Here is a 19,043-nt window from a genome sequence, read left to right on the forward strand (position 1 = left end):
GAAATATCCCCAACCATTCTATTCAACAGCCATTTAGATCTATCACCCATGCATTTATTCAGTCCCTTTTTGAATTTGGCTATGCTGTCTGCATCCACCACCTCCTGCAGCAATGAATTCTACAAGTTAACTATGTGTTACATAAAAAAAAAATACTTTAAACCTGTCACTTAGTCATTTCAGTGTGTGCCCAATAATTCTAGTATTCTGGGACTTGGTGAACATCTGTTTCCTGTTCATTTGGCCCACACCTGTCATTTTAAAGACCTCTATCATACCCCACCTCAGCCGCCTTCTTTCCAAACTGAAGAGTAAGAAACTGTGCTTTACTGTTAACTTTAGAAGTAGCCATTGTATTTCATGACAATCTAAAATAGTGACTCTTATTTTTTCTGAGCTGCACAGGACTCAAACTTGGCCTTTACCCAAAACACCCACACTTTTCCACAGGTGGGAATTCAGCAGATGCGTGGCTAGTTGGCAGATGCTTTTTACCTGCTTGCTGACTGCTGGACGATCTTTTCCCTATTTACAACTTTGGCATTTACTTACATAAATACTTTATTTTAATGCAGTTTTGAATTGCTTATGTGAATGGGGCTTTTAAGCATGTTTGCAGGTCTCCTTCTGAGACTGCAATTTGGGTGGTTTATCTAGCTTAAATGGAACTGTCAATATGCTTGTTTTATGGCTTTATGATTCTTTATATCATTTAGTTTATAATTTCATAGTTACCACAGCATTCACAAAATGTCAGCAGGGAATCCTGTACATTAGAGGAAGAAGTATTCAACTCGGCCTATGTGCTGGCTTGGCCATTTGTTGCTCCCTGGGTTGCAACTTGAAATTAGTTCTCATTGTTGACCTAACGTGCACAGTAAATAGCTGTAGTACTACATGTAAGAATTCCAGTTGTGCTAGCCTGTAGTTATGCTAAACTATAGTAAGTTATGGTGCTGAAAAGCAGTAGGAGAGAAAACGCCTCCTGACCACTGGGTGACCCAGTAAGAAAGAAAAAAAAACTAAAACCCAATAATGGGCAAAAAGACACTGAAGGGAGTATGAAAACAGTAGATACTAATGTAAAAGTTAGTACTTACTAATGAGAGTGCAGATCCATGAACTTGGCAAACCAAACAAACAAAGATGAACATCTTGACAGAGAGATAAGAGTGGGCATGAGATAGGGTGATACACAAGAATAAATATAGGATTTGGGAGACCTGTCCCTCATAAAGACCTAAGGAAATGTGAATAACGTACGGTGTCTGTACCAGTGAAGAACAAGTTTCTTCAAGTTGGGCTAACTGTTAATCAGGGTCATGTGCCATGGTCTATTGTAGACACATCCCTGTGACCATGCATCGCTGCCTACCCTCATGGAGAATGGGCCCGGCCTGACATGACCCAGCCTAGCCCGGCCACCTAGCATGCACCTTTGGACAGGAGCTGTGGGTTCCGGTTCTGTCCAAAGTCATGCTAGTGGGCTGTCGGGCCAGGTCGAGTCATAGATTTCATAGACATTAGGGCTGGAAGGGACCTTAGAAGATCATTGAGTCCAGCCCCCTGCGCCAGGGGCAGGAAGTCAGCTGGGGTCATAGGATCCCAGCAAGATAAACATCCAAATGTCTCCTGAAGGTGTTCAAAGTAGGTGCTTGAACCACCTCTGGCAGCAGTCATTCCAGACCTTGAGGGCTCAGACAGTAAAGAAGCTCTTCCTTATGTCCAGCCTGAAGCGGTCATGGAGAAGTTTGTGACTGTTCGATCTTGTCATCCCTTGGGGCGCTCTGGTGAACAAACGTTCCCCCAGATCCTGGTGAGCACCCCTTATAAACTTATAGGCGGCCACCAGATCACCCCTGAGCCTGCGCTTTTCCAAGCTGAAGAGTCCCATAATTCTCAACCTCTCGTAAGGTCTGTTTTCCTGACCTCTGATCATGTGGCTCTCCTCTGGACTCTCTCAAGCTTCTCCACGTCCGTTTTGAATTGCGGAGCCCAAACTGGCTATCCCTCAGGATGTTGCCATCGGCCAGTCTGTTAAGAATGGCCTCTTTGATAATCTTTTCTAAGACCTTCCCTGGGATAGAGGTCAGGGTGATGGGCCTGTAGTTTGCCGGATCCACTTTCCTCCCTTTCTTGAAGATAGGCACCACACTGGCCTTGTTCCAATCATTGGGCACTTCACCAAAGCGCCAGGAGTTCTTGAAGATCCATGCTAGGGGCTGAGCTATGATGCTTGCCAGCTCCTTGAGTACCCTGGGGTGTAGACTGTCAGGGCTGGCTGACTTGAAGGTATCCAGCCTCTCAAGGTGTTCCTTCATAAGGTCAGCATTGATGGAGGGTAAAGAATCACCCTCATCCTGGAACTTCCCGTCCCGTAATGGGCAGGGGCAACCCTTGGGACTGGTGAAAAAACGATGCAAAGTACCCATTGAGCAAGTTGGCTTTTTCCTGGGCGTCAGTTGTCCCATCTGGTTTAGCAGGGGTCCAATGTTGACCTTGCTTTTCCTCTGGCTCCCCACATATCTAAAAAAGGACTTTATATTGTCCTTGATATTTGTAGTTAGTTGGAGTTCAGTCGCAGCCTTGGCTTTCTTGGTTTGCTCCCTGCAGGTCCAGACCAGTGCAGAATATTCCTCCTTGGAGGTGGATCCAGTCCTGCATCCTTTGTAGATCTTTCTTTTTAGACACAGGAGGTCTGCTAGTTCCCTGCTGAGCCAAGGGGGCTGCTGTGCCCTTTTGCTGCCTTTTCTCTGAGACAGGATAGACTTTGCTTGTGCATCCAGGATCACTCCCTTGAGGAGCAACCACTCTTCCTGAACTCCCCTCTCCTTTGGGTTGTGGCCCTTTAGGGCCTCCCTGACAAGCCTCCTGAGCTTGTCAAAGTCAGCTTTCCTGAAGTCGAGGACTTCTGTATTACTGACTGACTTGCCAGCTGTACGGCAGACGGTGATGGTGATCAGCTCGTGGTCGCTGTCACCCAGCTTCCCTTCAATCATGAGGTTGCTGATTAGGTCGTCCCCCATTGCCAGTACCAGGTCGAGCAGCGCTTTACCTCTTGTTGGCCTGTAGACTTCTTGAGTCAGATAGAGGTCATCCACACACGAGAGGAAGCTTTGTGACTGTTTGGATTTGGCCAAGTGCTCTTCCCACAGATGTCTGGGTAGCTGAAGTCTCCCATAACAACCATGCACTGGGAGCGTGTGGCCTCAGCCAATTCCCTGGTGAACTCCTGGTCAAGCTCTTGATCCTGGGTAGGAGGTCTGTAGTAGACCCCACCATTGTGTCCTCTGTGCCGTGTTCCCCACAGATTTTAACCCAGAGGGTCTCCAGTCGTCCACCCTGGGCGCCAATGTCGCCTTGCAGGGATGTGTAGCATTCCTTGACATAGAGAGCTACACCCCCGCCCCTTTTGTCCACTCGATCGCTCCTGTACGGGGTATAGCTGCCTATACCTGTGGTCCAGTCATGGGTGGAGTCCCACTAGGTCTCTGTTATCCCTATGACATTGTAATTATTTGTGTTAAGCAGGAGGACAAGTTCCTCCTGTTTATTCCCCAAACTCTTGGCATTTGTGTACAGGCACACAAATGTTCCTTTGGGGGCCCTTGCCTTGCCTACAGATCGTTCCAGGGCTGGGGCAGGTGTGGGCTCCCTTAAATGCCTTGGCCTGCTGGCTTTGCAAGGGTTGCTCAGTGGGCCAGCAGTGGTGGTACTCCCCCCATCCCTCAGCGGGTTTAGTTTAAAGCCCAATGGAACAGGTCAGCCAGTCTACCTGAGAAGAGCCTCCTCCCCAGCAGAGAGAGGTGGAGGTCATCCCTTCCCAGCAGCTCATTGCCTCTCTCACCAAAGAGCGGACTGTGGTCAAGGAAGCTGAAGCCTTCATGATAACACCAGCGCTGCAGTCTTTGGTTTACTACCTCGATTCTCCTCTCCCTCCTCAGCCCATAGCCTGCAGGTGGTGAGGAAAACACCACCTGCACCCCCAACCAACCCCTTAAGCCCCGCTCCCAAATCCCTGTAGCGCTTCATGACCTGGCTGGGATTGCTCCGAGCCATGTCATTCGTGCCCACATGGATAAGGAGCATAAGGTAGTGGTCAGTGGGCTGGAGGAGCTTACGGATCTTCTCCACAATGACTTGGATATGGGCTTCCAGGAAGCAGCAGACTTCCCGGGCTAAGGGGTCGAGGCGACAGATTGCCCCCTCAATCCCCCTCACGATGGAGTCTCCCATGACAAACACTTTGCATTTTGTCTTAGGGAGAGCAGGGCCGGTAGCTAGAGTTAAGCCTGTGTTGCCTGCAGGAGCTGGCAGCTCTGCAGGCTTTGCTGGGGCTGCAAGAGGTTCATACTTGTTGCAAAGCTCCAGTGGGGTGGGGACCTTGGTGCAGTGGGCCTTGGGGCCCCTGACCACCTTGGTCCAACCCCCTGGCTGGACAGAATGGGAGGTTCCCGAGTCCTCCCTTGTCCTGGAAGGTGACTTCAGTCTGCCCTCTGCCTCCAGGGGGTGAAGGGCCTGGCAGTAGGAGTCTATCTCTTGCTCACCATCCCTGATAGCACGCAGTCTCTGGACTGTGGCCTGGAGCTCTTCTAGCTGGCGCGCCAGAGACCCCAAAAGGGAGCAGACCTCACAAAGGGAGGTGGCCATGCTCCTGGACCCCAGAAGCTGAAAAAGTGTCAGGCAGCCCCCACAGCCGAGAGCCAGAGGCTCTGTCTGTGTGGCGCCCAGAGCCATGGGGTCCATCTGGGTGGAGGCCTCTGAGGTGCCAGAGGGTCAGGTCTGTCCGGTTCCATTCTCCCCACACAGACCATAGGTCAGACAGTACTGCCACGGGCACAGCCCAGCTGGCACCACAGGGGGTGGGTGGGGCAGGCATGGGGTGGCCCCCCCCATAAACCCCACATCCCCCTCCACACCAACCAACACACCCCACACCCACCCACAACTCTTCCCCCTACCCATACATCTTCCCACCCTCCTCCTGCGAACCTCACATCCCCCACTCCCCATCACATACCCACTGTGCCCAGCTGCCAGACGGGCTGAGACCTGTTGGAAGGAGCTGTGATTGCAGGGGCAGCTGTCCCCACAACCTGGTTAGTGAAGGAATCAGGGGGAGCTCCAATTTTTCTACTATGAGAAAACCAACAGCAAACATTAAGGCACATAGATATTTAGAATTTATTTTAGTATGATGATAGAGACACTGGTAGGCTTCCAAAGTGTAAATATATCAATAAAACATTGCCCAACTGATCTCTCTCTCTCTCTCTGTCTATCTATCTAGTGCTCTTTTGTTTTAATTGTGGAAGAACATGGATTTTGGAGTATTTTAAAGAGTGAATTTGGGATTTTTTTATCAGAGAATTTGCAGTTTTTAAATAGGGAGCACCAGGATTCCAGCTAGTGAAGCAAGTGGCAGGACCCAGGCACAGAAACCTGCTCAGGACTGGCACTTGGGACCCAGCTGGAGGACAAATGAGGTGGCTGACCTCCTGGCCATTTGGGGCCAGAAGGACATGCTATGACAGTTCAAAGCAGGCCATCACACAGAACATCTTCTGGGCAGTAGCTGCCCAGATGGCACAAAGGACAGCTCTGCAGCCATGGGCAACTGGCAGCTGGCCCAGAGGTGCAGATGCCTCCGCTGTGGCCATGCAGTCTCCATCTGGGTCTGGTAGGCACGCAGCCTTGGGACCATGTGCTGTTGCAGGTGGCAGCAGGTCATATCCAGGCAGCAGCCCCAATGCCAGACTGCTGCAGTGGGGCAGAGGGTGCAGGGAACTCTGTTAGGGCTGCTTCAGCAGTCCAGCTGGGACAAGGGGCTAGTCTCTCCAGATACCAGTTGGCTGGGCCCCAAAAGCTCCTGATACCACTCTGTTTGTCCCTGTATTGGGTCATTCCATCTGCACCCCTCTCTCTCTTTCACTTGCTTGCTATTTGGTCCTGGCTGGTCAAGCAGGTGACCTGGCCAGATAAATTCCTCAGGGGGGCAGTGCCCTCTCTCTTCCTCCGGCAGCATTTTGGAAAAGCCACAAGCAACCTGCCTCCAGACACTGCCCAGGTGAATCACTGTGAGTAAAGACCTGGAAACTAGCTTGTAGATCAGAACTAAGTAAATGCAGTAGTGTCTTAAAAGGCTCACCGTACTCAATTTCTGTAAAGGCTCAACTTATTTTGGCTTGCTCAGTGTATTTCTGACTCCTTTGTTCTCCCCTTCTTTCCCCCACATCAATAAAGGTATCAGGTTACAGCATGACTGGCTATTTCACTGTGTGAGGGGCTGAGAAGAGGCCTTTTTGCTCCCGGCCGGCCAGCAGAGCTTGGCTGTTTGTTATCTCAGTCATAAAGATATCTCACCTGAGGTTATCCTGGGAGGCTTTGGGCTGAAAGAGGCACCCAGAAATATTAGCAGTGGGCAAAGCACTCCTAAGGCTTGCAGAGTCTGTGTATCCCAGGCTGCACAGAGCCCTGAGACCAGTGCCCAGGTGGTGGCAGTGTTACCCCAGGCTTGCGGGTGTTCTCCTGGAAGGGGCTGTCCAGCTGCAGGCTCTCCAGGGGAGACTCGCAAAGTGTGGTTTTGGGCCTGGCACAGTGAGGCAGGTGGGTCAGCGTAGTAGTGCCTCCTACTGTGCCGCCACACAAGTAGCCCTGAGCTGCTCACCAGGGCAACTTTTTATACTGCTGAGGCCAGCACAGGTGCTGACCCCAGGCCCTAGCTTCTCCTGGCTGCAGCTCTGGGAGGAGCTGGGCAGGGTCATTTTGCCTCAAGTGGCACAACTTATCCCACACCAAAGTGCATGTCCAGGCACATACGCTGTGGCAAAAATCCTCGGTACAAATTTGTGCCGCTATTTGAGCTGCTGCAAGCGCATGTGCATACGTATGTGGACACACCCAACATGTTTGCAGCAACTATAGTGTGTCTAGACAGTGGATTTCTACAAGCATTAGAAATCATCTCCCTATACAGACAAAATTCTTAGCTCTAAGAGCCCTGTGGTCTTTCAGGTGAGTACTCTGAGTGGATAGTGATATGTGGTATTTGGAAAGCAGGACACAGAGTAGGGCCAAGTGGGAGCCTGCCTATTCCCAGCACCTGTAGCAGCTCAACTAATGACAAAAAGGAATCTTTAGTGCAACTGAATCAATATTTTCAGTATCTATAACCTTTTAATTTTCAATTAATATTACATACAACCTAAAGGTCTATTGTGCTGGCTGTTACAGCTGGCCAAAACCCAGAAGGTCCACCTCACAGAGAATTGTGGGTTGTGGGGTGAAGAGGAACTAATTTGAGATGGAAAAAAATCAAAACTTTTTTTCATGGGAAAATCATTTCCTTTGTTGGCCTGGCAGCTGCCTGCCAGGGATGACACTTGTCAATTTTGCTTTCTCCCCTGCAGGCAGAAAATGAAATTGCTGAGCCTCCCAGGCAGGCAGCTGGTGAGCCATCAGTTTGATTTTCCCCATGGAAAGTTTGAAAGAAATGTTTTCATCAGATTATTCTGGTGGAAAATTCCCAACCAGTTCTAGTAGGCCTTGTACAAACACAAGGGAAGGGACAGCTTCTCCCCAAGTAATTAATAAAGTTAAAACTATTAGTAAATGTTAAAAATCATAATAATTTATATGGCTTTTTAGAGCTGGAACAGAATATAAGGACCTCACACACGGTAACTACATGGATAAATAGGTGTCATACACTGACAGATCAAGGGGAGTTATTACTCCTCTCTATTCACCACTGCTGAAGCTACATCTGGAGTACGTTCCTCAGTTTTGGGCCCCCCGCTACAGAAAGGATGTGGACAAAGTGGAGAGAGTCTAGTGGAGGGCAATGAAAATGGTGAGGGTGAGGCACATGACTTCTGAGGAGAGGCTGAGGGAACTGGTCTTATTTAGTCTGGAGAAAAGACAGGGGATTTAATTGCACCCTGCTGTAAAATGTGTGTTTTGTCTATTTAATATAGAATGAATATTGTTGAACCAGAAGGCTTCAACAATGAATCCTTGTTTCTTAACATTCCCCTCTTGCATCAGAAATCCATAGCCTGACACCAGTTTTCCTACAGAAGTGATTGTCCAGCTTCTTCATTCTTTTGGGCCACTCAGCGAGAGAGAGGAGGAAGACTTTGTCATAGACCATCATCCTTCTTATGATCACCCAAGGTTCCTCACTGCTCCTTTTACAAAATACTTTATGTTGAGGACTTGTATGTACATTTGTGTACATTTATATTTTGTGGCCCATCACTGGTCCAGGAAACATACTTTTAAGAATCACTGGGCCAGAGTGACAAATGAGACCAGAGAGTCACCCTCCCACTTAAGTCAACCACACCATCACCTGGACAGCCTGTCAGTCCTTTGTAATGATTTCCTAATCAAATGTGGACCCAGCCTGACTTTGCTTTTCTTGTCCAGTCCTGTGAGATCAGACCCCAGGCTGCAGTGGCTCCATATCAGGAACACTGCTTGAATTTTACACAAGTAAGGAGGATAAAAAACTTTGGTGTCTCAAGTCTCTCTTCTTAGCCTTACCTTTCCAGCTGGCATGTTGCTTTTCCCGCACCTTGATTTGTTGTGACTGAATGGTCCATGCTTTTGCTGATTGTATAAACCAGACTGAATCCCTGTCGCTAACTTGAACGGGCGGCTCACCACTTACAAGCATAAGATGTAAAGGCCAGTTACTGCATTTATTCAAGTGGAGTAAAAAAGCAGGTTTTATTTGACACGTATAAATCTACTTTAATTGGCTTTCCCACTAACTCTTTCATTAACGTGTTAATTAGCCATCTCAGGGCTGTTAAATTCTTTGTTGCACCAGCATATTGAATATAATAATATAACATCTTCTATTTTTTTAATGCCCTTAATATTTTCTGCTGAGATATGTCCATAAATAATCTAGTGCTACCTTTAAAAAACAAAACAAAACCAAAAAGTAGGCCGGGATGTTTTGATGTACCAGGGAAGAAAGCAGCCATCCTACTTCGGAGTGACTCACCTTCCTTTCAGTTTGTTGAATTGAGCACTTTAATAACAGACAGGCTTTTAAAGAAATGTGCTTGGAAAATGAAGGGGGAGGGGAGAGAAATGATTAGATAAAGGAAGCACTGCTTTGTCTACTGAATGTCTTTGCTTAGAATTCAACCCCAGAGATGAGAAGACTTAAGCAAGTCAGGCTATTAATAGCAATGAAGCAGTCGATTTTACAGTTCCCTAGACAGCCAAGAATGGACTACACCAATTCACATTTCTTAGAAAAGAAATTTTAATTGACATAATTTACAACAAAAATAAAGTTTAAACACAAGCCACAGACTTCTCAATTTTGCCAAATGTTTGAAATTATTACTACCCTGAAAGGGACTCTGTTCTTCTTTCAGTGAAATTACTATGCCTGAATCGAAACAAGCCTGGTGTAACTTGTAATTGCCGACTTGTAACAGGCAGCGTAAACACTTCACAAATTTGTCCCCAGTTGAATTTCTGTTTTGGGACTGGAAGACCATATTTGACGTTGTGGCTATAATCTCAGGTGTTTTGAGAAGCCTGAATGTTGGACTGGCTCCAAATCAGAAATGACATTGCTGCAGTGACCTTTTCTCCCTTGATGTAATGTATAGCCTCTGGTGGGCTCCCCACAGTAACTAATGTCCAAATGGAGCATTGGATAAATATAAGGAAAAAAAGAAGGCAACATTTGGAAGAAGATCTAGGACAATGGGGAAGATCTGGGAATGATGCTTTTCCTAGGCTGATTATTTCTGCAGCTAGAACTATGGTATTCTATTTTTATTCCCTCACTTTTTCAAGTGTTGCAAGAATCTTTAGGTAAAGGGCAGGCTTGTGGAATGTGCATTATCCAGCCTGGCTGGTCTGTGCTGTCACACAGCATCAATCACTAAGAAAACACTAATTAAGAGAGGAATCGGATGAATTCTGAATTTCCTTTCACAAACTATTCCGTTAATGCTCCTCATAAGATGCAATCAGTTTTCCATAAACTCTTGTTTTACAGCTAATCTTATGCAATGCGGCAACATATGAGCAATAACTGTATTTGAGCATATGAGCAATAACAGGCACTCTTATTCTTCCACACTGACATCTTGCTCACTGCACCAATACTCTGCCTTTATGTTTGAGAGACAAGTCTGGTAGAACTTGACTCCCAAGCCTGTTCCTAGTTTTATGTTCTGGTCCCTGATTATTTCCCCACTTGGGATCTCACTGAAATGTAGTTCTTGGCTCACGTTTATCAGATTTGCCTGTTCATTTGATGCAGCTACCAATGTCTCTCTTCTCAAAATGGGTGAGAGGAATTTTAAGCTGCAAAATGCCTGATGATATTAAGGGCAGTCAGAAAGCTAGCTCCTGCCATGCCGCTGGCTGATCTACCAGTGATCAGCTGAAGTGAATATGGAGGGCAGTAGGAGGGTGACAGCTGTACATACAACTCCCTCTACCAGTTTTGTTTGTGAGACGACAGTCCCTTCCAACTTCTCAGCATCGGTACTAATCTTTACCATCAGCAGCAGAAGTAAAATTAATAATCTGTAAGGCATGGTCTGCCCCTGTTACTTGTGCCCTGCCTCTCAGAACTGAGGGTCTCAATGAATACTCAACACAGCTCTCATGTACATGTACAAAGCCAATTTTTTACTTATCGGTGTTTATTATATCATTAGTAGTGAAGAATGAAGATGACACTTCCTTGCCACAGGGAGCAAGACTGTGACTAGTGCATAATCTTCCAGGATAAGAAGTTACATGCTTACGTCCTTTGTAACCAGCTGGGCCCTGCCCCTTCTCTCACCTGTGACTCTGTGCACAGTAAGTAAAGGCCACTGGAATGCACCTGCTAGCCCTTCACATGCGTGGTCCTTCCCAAAGTGCCAACCACTTGTCCTCTGTGCTGTTTGGTTCGTTAGCTATTTAGAATATGAAGGGGCTGAACAGAACCAGTTCAGAATGGGTGTTTTCCAAATGGAAAAGGAAATAACCGGAGGTCGCTTTTAAATATGAACATACCTCACATTAAAAGAAACCATGCCCTTGCAGAATAGCTGCCTGAGGTATAACTATTAGTATTTCATACACTTGCATGGGATCCATCCTAATCCCCTGTAGGTGCATTTGGATGTTTTAGATTAAGAACGAGAATTTCCTTCAAAAGAGGGCATCTACTCTGCAACCTCCTGACCACTTACAAAAGGGTGGAGGAGTTCGGCTAGTGGGATAAATACTAAGAGATTCCAAACCTTGTATCCAGTTAAAGACCACAAGAAAGATGCATTTTAGGGCATATCTACGCAGGAACATATATTACTCTGATATGAATATATTCGTATAGTTACATCAGTGAAGCTCTCCATGAGGATACACTTACTCTGCAATAACTATAGCAATATAATTATTTATACTAAGGCTTACTTAAAATGATAGAAATTGTGTGGATTATAAATTACACCTGTAAATGTTTTTCTTGAGGGCTTTTCATGCCTCATTTGCCTCGTTGCATGCTCTTAAATATTATCTGTACCTGATATAATAATTTTTCAGCTGAATAAAAAAATAATTTAGGATAAAGTATTTTAGCAAGCTGTACAGTATTGCTAGATGTTATGCACTTGGTTTATTTCCTGGGGGAGTATTCTTTCTTTAAATGCAAAACTCATTTAAAACGTGGTTTTGCCACACTTGAGAATTCTTAAAGTAGAGCTCTGTATGCAAAGAGATTTGTATTTGTACCTAAGGTTTCTATAAGAGGAAAAAAATCTCAACTCTCAATTTGTATTCCTGTTCTTCAAGGTATTTCCATTTTGTTCTAAGACAAGCAGTGTGTTCAGCGTCTCTGTTAATGTGCCCTTATCTTCATCATCACTAAACGTAACCCAGTGACTGAAATCTGAGCCGGGGAGTTTCAGATCTTTGGGAGTGTGGACTGGAGGAGTACTTGGTACAGATGGTGTGGGATGAGGACAGGGAAAATCAGTGTCCAGGTCCAGAAGATTGGTATCCTCTGTAAGGGAGCTGGTGTCTAAGAGTGGCGGCTGCTGACTGCTTGTGGCAGGAGGGCCCTGTAGGTCAGCAATCAAGTCTGAAGGTGTTGGTGTCACACACTTGGTGCCATCGTTTTGAGGGCTGGCCATGACCATCAGGGCTGAAAAATCGGACTGCCTGGGAGAGAGGATGTCTGAATCCTGGATGGCAGAAGGACTGTTGTTGTTGTTGAAATTGAGTGATAAGCCCCTGAGAAGCGGACTGTTACTACTCTGGAGCACGTGCAGGTGGAGAGCAGCAGGGGCAGACTTCTTCCTTCTTGGTGGGATCTTCGGGGCAAAGGAGGAGTTGGGTGAATGCAGCATGTCTGCCTCCAGACTGTCTGGTGAGGGAGGTGGCCTCTCACTGCTCTTCCTTCTCTGAAGAATTTTCCCAGGCTGTGTTGTTCTCGGCTTAGGGACTGGAGTGACTCTTGTGGGGCTTGTGATGGCGCTGGCTTCGAGACAAGGATCTGGCAAGCCAAAGGGAGGGTGGTTTGTCTGCTGGTCAGACTGCTCTTCTGGAGACATGGTCTGAGAATGGAGAACAAAAGAAAGAGCAGTGTTTTAAATTCAGGCTTGGTGACAGCATGAGACCTGCCCTGGGGTTGGGAGGTTAATCCAACAGGGAGTGCAGTAGAAAAGACCTGAGTTCTACTGAGTGACTTACTGGGGGAAGCAGGGGAGGTTGAAGACACTGAAAAAGATCTGGACCCAGAGCAGGCAAAACAGCAACTGCTTTAGAACAGATGCTGCTCAGTTCTCTTCTTCAGCGTCACTCTAGCGTACCAGTATTTAATGTTTTATGTGGGGAATTAGGAACGTATGTCCTGTTCACTCTGTGTTAAAAATACATCCCTTTGTGACCATTCTCTTTCATGTTAAGTTTTGCTTGGGGGCCAGATCTTTAGTCTCTACAATTCTGATGCGCTCTAAATGTCAGATCCTTTTACTGGCTCTACTGTTGAAGTGCTAAATCATAAGGCTGAATTAATGGGCATTAGCACAGGCCCTCATGGGTCTCATGATATGTGAGGCTTAAGGGCAATTAGTTTCATCTAACCCAGAGAGTGTATCAGTGGCTCCTCGTAATTCTGATGCTAGGGTTTAAATCTAAAAATACATTCTCGATGTGGAGTTTATCACTTTTTTCAATACCACATATCCCTCTTAGATAAAACCTCAAGCCCAAATTACTTTAGTTCCAGCTAATTACATCAGGATAGCTATTATTTCAGACTTCCCAGTCTCGATGTTGCTAAGTGAAACCACTTTAACTCTTAACTAGTCTCCTGCTGCATAGAAGGGCATGAACTCAGATGTTGTAATGTGATTCGAAATGCATCTTACATTGAATTCAGGATAGTTCTCCTTTGCTATTACATTGCTGTATTTGACTCGATGCATTTCCTCCTTGGGTAGGAGAAATGGGGAAGGGGGGAGATCCCTTTATAGTAGTGTAGGTGCTTTCACATAACTAACCTTGAAATACCGGAAGCTTCTCTCTGTGCTCTTTCAACAATGCTTGGTTGATGGGGACATGGGGAAACAAGACTGTTCCTTAAAATGTATGCATAGGGGAAAGGGGATGTCTGTTTCGTTTCCACTTCTTTTTTTTCTCTGTGGCTGTGTGCAGTGGAAAGCTGTTTGAATTCCATCTCTTAGGGGATGCTGTATGGTATCCTTCAGTGTGAGGTGAAATAGGAGCCTAAAGACTAACTTTCTGGCAGTGGGCCAGAGAGAAGATTGTGAAGGAATCTACCAGTCCAGGGGTTGGCAGCACTTTTGGCTGGATTGGCCAAAAACACCCCAAACTTGACCCACCTCAACTTGATGTGCCAGAGGCAGACGGTGGGAGAGCCGCGAGGGGCCTGATTCTCAATGCTGGCTGTGGGTGCACGCGTGCCTCCGGGTGGATGGCATGGGAGGAGCCAGGGTTGTGCTGCCCCAGCCCCTTCCCTGCCATGCACCCTGAGTCATGTGTGTATCTGCTACTGCTACGGAGCTGGTGCTTGGGCTCTGGACCCTGGTGTGGGTGTTTGCAGCCTGCCTGTCACCTGCTGCAACTGCCCAGAGTCCATGCCGACTGCGGCAGGCAGCTAGGAGGCTGCAAATAACTGCACCAGGCTCTACAGCCCTGGCACCAGCTCTGTGGTGGCAGCAGCTGCACACGCGCCTTGGAGCAGATGGTGGGGGAGGGACTGGGGTTGTGCTGCCCAGGGCCTTTCTCAGCTGTCTCCCCCAAGGCACGCATGCAGCTGCAGTCACCACACAGCCTGGTTGGGGTTCTGGAGCCTGGTGCAGCTGCCTGCCAGTGGGCAGCTGCTGCCTGCCACAGACACTGGACTGCTTGCAGCAGGGCTTGCAGCCTCCCACCTGCCTGCTGCAAACAGCCTGGGCTCTGTGGCTGGCGGCAGCTGCCTGGGGCCCAGGTCAGCTGTGGTGTGTCAAACAAAATGACCTCACATACCATGTTCTGGCACACGTCCTTGGGGGTTGCTGACCCCTGTACCAACCTATGGTATTTATACTGTCTTCATTAGTGTGGCATCAGGGCACACTCTCGTGCTTTAATAGTCCTCTCAACAATGCTGTGAGGTGAGGGGGCATGTTTTATCCCCTTTTATGCTATTTTACAGGTGCAGGTCTGGGGTACAGCTAGCCTATGCAGCAGCTTCAATAAACCCTGGAGCCCAGGCTCCTTATATGGTGCATGGGGACAGTTAAATCCAGAATGGCCAATACGTGAGGCAGAGAAGAGCTTCAGGGCAGCATAGTCAGCGAGTGGGTCCCTACAACTAGTTAACAGGGAAATACCAGGGATAGGGATAAGTGTTTACATCCCATCTCCTAGGTACCTCACTCAGGGTTTCTAGGAGGTGCTGCCATCCACAGGGGGCCCATAGCTCAGAGGGCAAACCCACCCTTTCAAAAGACTAAGAGCAACTCTCTTCTTCCTTTTAAAAAGGTGGTGGCTGGGGAACCTGCCACTTGTATAAAAGCCTCATAGCTCCTAGAGTACTTGCTGGGAAACTCTAGCCTCATGTTTAGGGTATTTGCCATGGGACAGTAGCCCTGGTTTCCTATCCCCTGTTGTTCAGGGTTCAAACCCAACCCACAGAGTCTTGTTTTGAAAGGGACCCTTTTCCTTACACAAGAACAAAATTAGTTGTGAGAGCTTTATTTTGAAAGCACCTTCTGCCAAAAATCCTCCAAAGATTTCCAAGCACCTTTGTCTTCACTTTGCATAGAGGTGAGAACTATTAAGATAAGATTCTTCATATGCCTCAAAACCCCCCTAAATCTCACTATTTTAACAGACTGAGAATTTCCTCCTGGTCTGTCTGAAAGAAATGCACTTATGGGGTGTTTCCAGATGTGGTGTGATCAGTAGAGCAAAATCTAGAAATGAACACAGGAATGAGGAGTCACTGCTTTGGGAGCTGGATCCTAATGGATTACCTCTGAAAATAAAATAGGGAAATGCAGAGGCGATGTAATGTCAGAGGGGACAGCAACAAAAAGAGGGGGATGGACTGAGGAAGAGCTTAATAAGGGTAGCTCCGTTTAGTGACAGCTTGTCGAAGTGCCTGATGCTGGTCTATGAATATCTCTTTTATATGGGGTTCATTTATTGTGTATCTAGGTCACAGTGACTGCAATATGCAATGACAGTTTGGCGACATCTGGCAAGAATCAGTTTGAGCTCAAATGGCAGGACTTCATGCAAACTGTTAAACAGCCTGCCTCTCCTGTGCATAACAAAGAGCGGGATGAGCTCTGCTGCAGCTGTCTTACATTTTCCGATTTGACTCCTGTCCTTTGCAGAGGCACTGGCTTCTTAGCAGTTGGAACTTTGGGTGGTGGGCGATGGGGCACCAGTGCTGGTCCTGGTTGTGACCCCTGAAAGGATGCTGACTTTGCAATGCTGGGAAGGGGTTCTGGTTTAGTGACTGTTTGGGTTCTTAGTGGAACAGGCTTCAGTGCTTCCTCTTGTACTCCTGAAATGGAAAAAAAGACAGCCAGTTGTTTGAGGCCATCTGGAGTGTAGCATGAAGAGCTTTTTCTTTGGCGCGCGCGCGCGTGTGTGTGTGTGTGTGTGCGCGCGCGCGTGCCCTCACTATTAAAGGCTTGTTCTTCAGTCTGAAGATGAAGGTTTTGGAAATTAATGTGTAACTTTACCATGCACGTCAATAGGAGGTTTAAATTCATGAAACCAGTTAGCAAAAAGCTTGTGTGTCCCTGCCCACAGTACTTCAAGCCCACACATTGTGTTATGCTGGTGTGTGTTGTAGCACTTAAGATGTTGCAGCTCGGGAGAGCTAGGCTCAATGCCAGAGTCTGCCCAAACCTTGGTAGGTGACACTGAGCAAACAGCTTCTCCTTGTGCCTTAGCTTCTGCAGGAGATAATTCGAAAGCATGTGGAGATCTATGGATGAAAAGCCCTGTGTAAGAGGTAAGTGGTTGTAGAGCATGAAAATCCTAAAGTGAAGCCAGACAATTTAGTTCTCTTATCCAAGCCCAGGCAAAATAAAAAAGACTTCTTTTAACTTAAATGACAACTCTGCTCTGACCAGTCCACATGCCAGCAGCATCACAAGGTTCCACGACAGTGGTCTCTCTGACTGCAGATTACGTTTGCTCAGTTTTACAAATGGGGAAATTCTCACTGCCAGCAATGCATATGGAGGACAGGATCTGGGAGTCATGCTGAAATCCTTCTGGTTTATGCTTCCTCAGCAATGGAAGCCCTTCACTTGCAAAGGACTTAGTTAATACTTTAGTTGCTGCATGAGCTCCCTTAAGGGTGTGCTGGCTTTGCACTGCTGCCTGGCACAGTGAATAATCCTGTGATTTAAACCCCTCTGTGAATTCCAAGTTGCAGGTAATGCAGCTGTTGAGGAGGAAGGTGCCACTGGTACCCAGCCATTTCTCTGAGGACAGCTGGACCTAAAGACAGCGAACATGAAACAACCATGTCCCAATCAATCACATGTTGTTTCTACAGTGCAGTTTCTTTCCAGACATCAAAAGGGAATGGGGAGCATAACAACTCAGGAGTGCATATCAGTTGTGACTGTTACCTATAGGAGCATGTAGAGGTCACAGTTAGAGTATACAGTTATTGATTGCCTAGAATAATAGAGAAGTAAGGCTGGGAGGGATTTGAGGCAGTCACTTGCTCAGGCCCTTGCTCAAGGCAGGATCATCTCTATCCACCTCCCTATCCAAACCTCCTCATACAAGTGCTTGTCTATCCTACTCCTAAAACTACATAACCTTGCTTTGCAACTACTAGGCATGTTGCCAAAAACATCAAGAACGCTCTCCCTGCCACAGGTAATGCAGGGGAGATGGGCATTGCCCATGTCCCACTGCTGCAAGGGCTGTTAAAATACACTTGAGAGATCCAAAGAAGAGGGCCATGCCCCCTATGTCCCCCTTACAGGAAGCAAAAACCCTTGCAGTCCAACCCAATCTGACCATGGGACAAAATCCTTCTTGACCCCAAGATGTGGTGATTGGTCCAAACTGGGCAGGGTGAAACATTGACCGGGAACATTGGGGCTTTAGTCCCAGCAGAGGGATTGGTAGAAAATCCCCAGCCTTGGCTGCAGCCGACACCCAATGTTTCTGATGAAGATGAAAAAAATACCCTTGACACCTGTAGTAACAGGAGGGGGGAAAAATTCCTTCCTGGCCCCATCTGGCAACCAGCAAGACCTCCACATCTTCCTAACCACAAAGGGGTGGGACCTAATTAGTTTGGCTCACTGGCATTCAGCTATACATATCTAAGGTGTTCTTATCTACAGATACTGCAAGGAGATATTTTAAAGAGTAGATCAGGTCACTTTATATAGAAATAACTAAATCACCTTGAAACCAAAAGGCTCGTGTTATTGAAACAGACAATAACCCTTCCAAGGGAAATCTCACTATAACCCAAAGGCAGGGTTTTGTTTGATTTCAGCTTTTGAAAGGAAATGAGTCTCTTATCTGGGTGGTAGTTGAGGGAGGATGGAATAAGCCTGGAGTTTTTGTTCTTTGGTGATTTTAAATTCCTGTTGGATAGCTCTGCTCACCTCCTTTTGCTTCCATTAGACATCTAATAGCTTCTTCTGCTTCCTGAGCTGTGGTGGTTTTGATCTGCTTGACATTATAAGGCTTGCTTATTCCAGTCCGGACTTTGGGCTTATGAGAATAAAGAGAGGAAAAAATAATTAGAGTCATCCTGCTGGAAAACAATGGTTCCGGGGCAGCCCTCAGATCTGCAAGCTGTGCACTGTAGTGTGCCGTGGACCAAGGATCAAAGCAGGGTGTTTTTCTTTTTGGCACAGAAAATCAGCTTCCCTGCTTGATTTTCATAGATTTTCATAGACATAAGGGCTGGAAGGGACCTCGGAAGATCATCGAGTCCAGCCCCCCGCCCAAAGGGCGGGAAGTCAGCTGGGGTCATAGGATCCCAGCAAGATAAGCATCCAGTTTCATCTTGAAGGTGTTCAATGAAGGCGCTTGAACCACCTCCGGTGGCAGGCAGTTCCAGACCTTGGGGGCTCGGACAGTAAAGAAGTTCTTCCTTATGTCCAGCCTGAAACGATCTTGAAGTAGTTTGTGACCATTCGACCTCGTCATCCCTTGGGGCGCTCTGGTGAACAAATGTTCCCCCAGATGCTGGTGGTCACCCCTGATAAACTTGTAGGTGGCCATCAGATCACCCCTGAGCCTGCACTTTTTCAGGCTAAAGAGCCCCAGGGCTCCCCATGATACATGCACCCCAATTTTGGGAGTCTGATGGGGGGGGCGGGGGTGCATGTTGTATGTGAAAAATACAGTATTGCAGTACAACTTCATCATGCCAAACTCAGACTGCATCAGTTGTAAGTGATATAAAACTTACCTGTCCTGTATGGGTTTTAACCATGCTCACCCTCTACTTCCCCAGCCATCTGAACCATTGGGATTTCAGTACAATATCAAGTTAA

The 19,043-nt window shown here is 47.0% G+C and overlaps 1 protein-coding gene across 5 annotated transcripts in view; it reads right to left on the reverse strand.

The window, feature by feature from the left end:
- Nucleotides 1-9,295: 9,295 nt before the first annotated feature.
- The window catches only part of SYNJ2 (synaptojanin 2), a 104,220-nt gene continuing 94,472 nt past the window's right edge, over nt 9,296-19,043 (reverse strand). For 4 of the 5 annotated variants that reach the window (XM_025202648.1, XM_014519342.2, XM_006022377.3 and 1 more), the window contains 3 exons: nt 18,144-18,252; nt 15,855-16,057; nt 9,296-12,590 (listed from right to left, as the gene is read on the reverse strand). In XM_025202648.1, coding sequence (XP_025058433.1) covers nt 11,802-12,590; nt 15,855-16,057; nt 18,144-18,252 — 1,101 coding nt within the window. In that variant the 3' untranslated portion in view covers nt 9,296-11,801. The remainder of the gene's footprint in view (nt 12,591-15,854; nt 16,058-18,143; nt 18,253-19,043) is intronic. The other variant, XM_025202650.1, reaches the window with a different exon arrangement.

This window comes from Alligator sinensis, unplaced genomic scaffold (genome assembly GCF_000455745.1).
Source record: "Alligator sinensis unplaced genomic scaffold, ASM45574v1 scaffold331_1, whole genome shotgun sequence".
NCBI classification, from domain to species: Eukaryota; Metazoa; Chordata; order Crocodylia; family Alligatoridae; genus Alligator; species Alligator sinensis.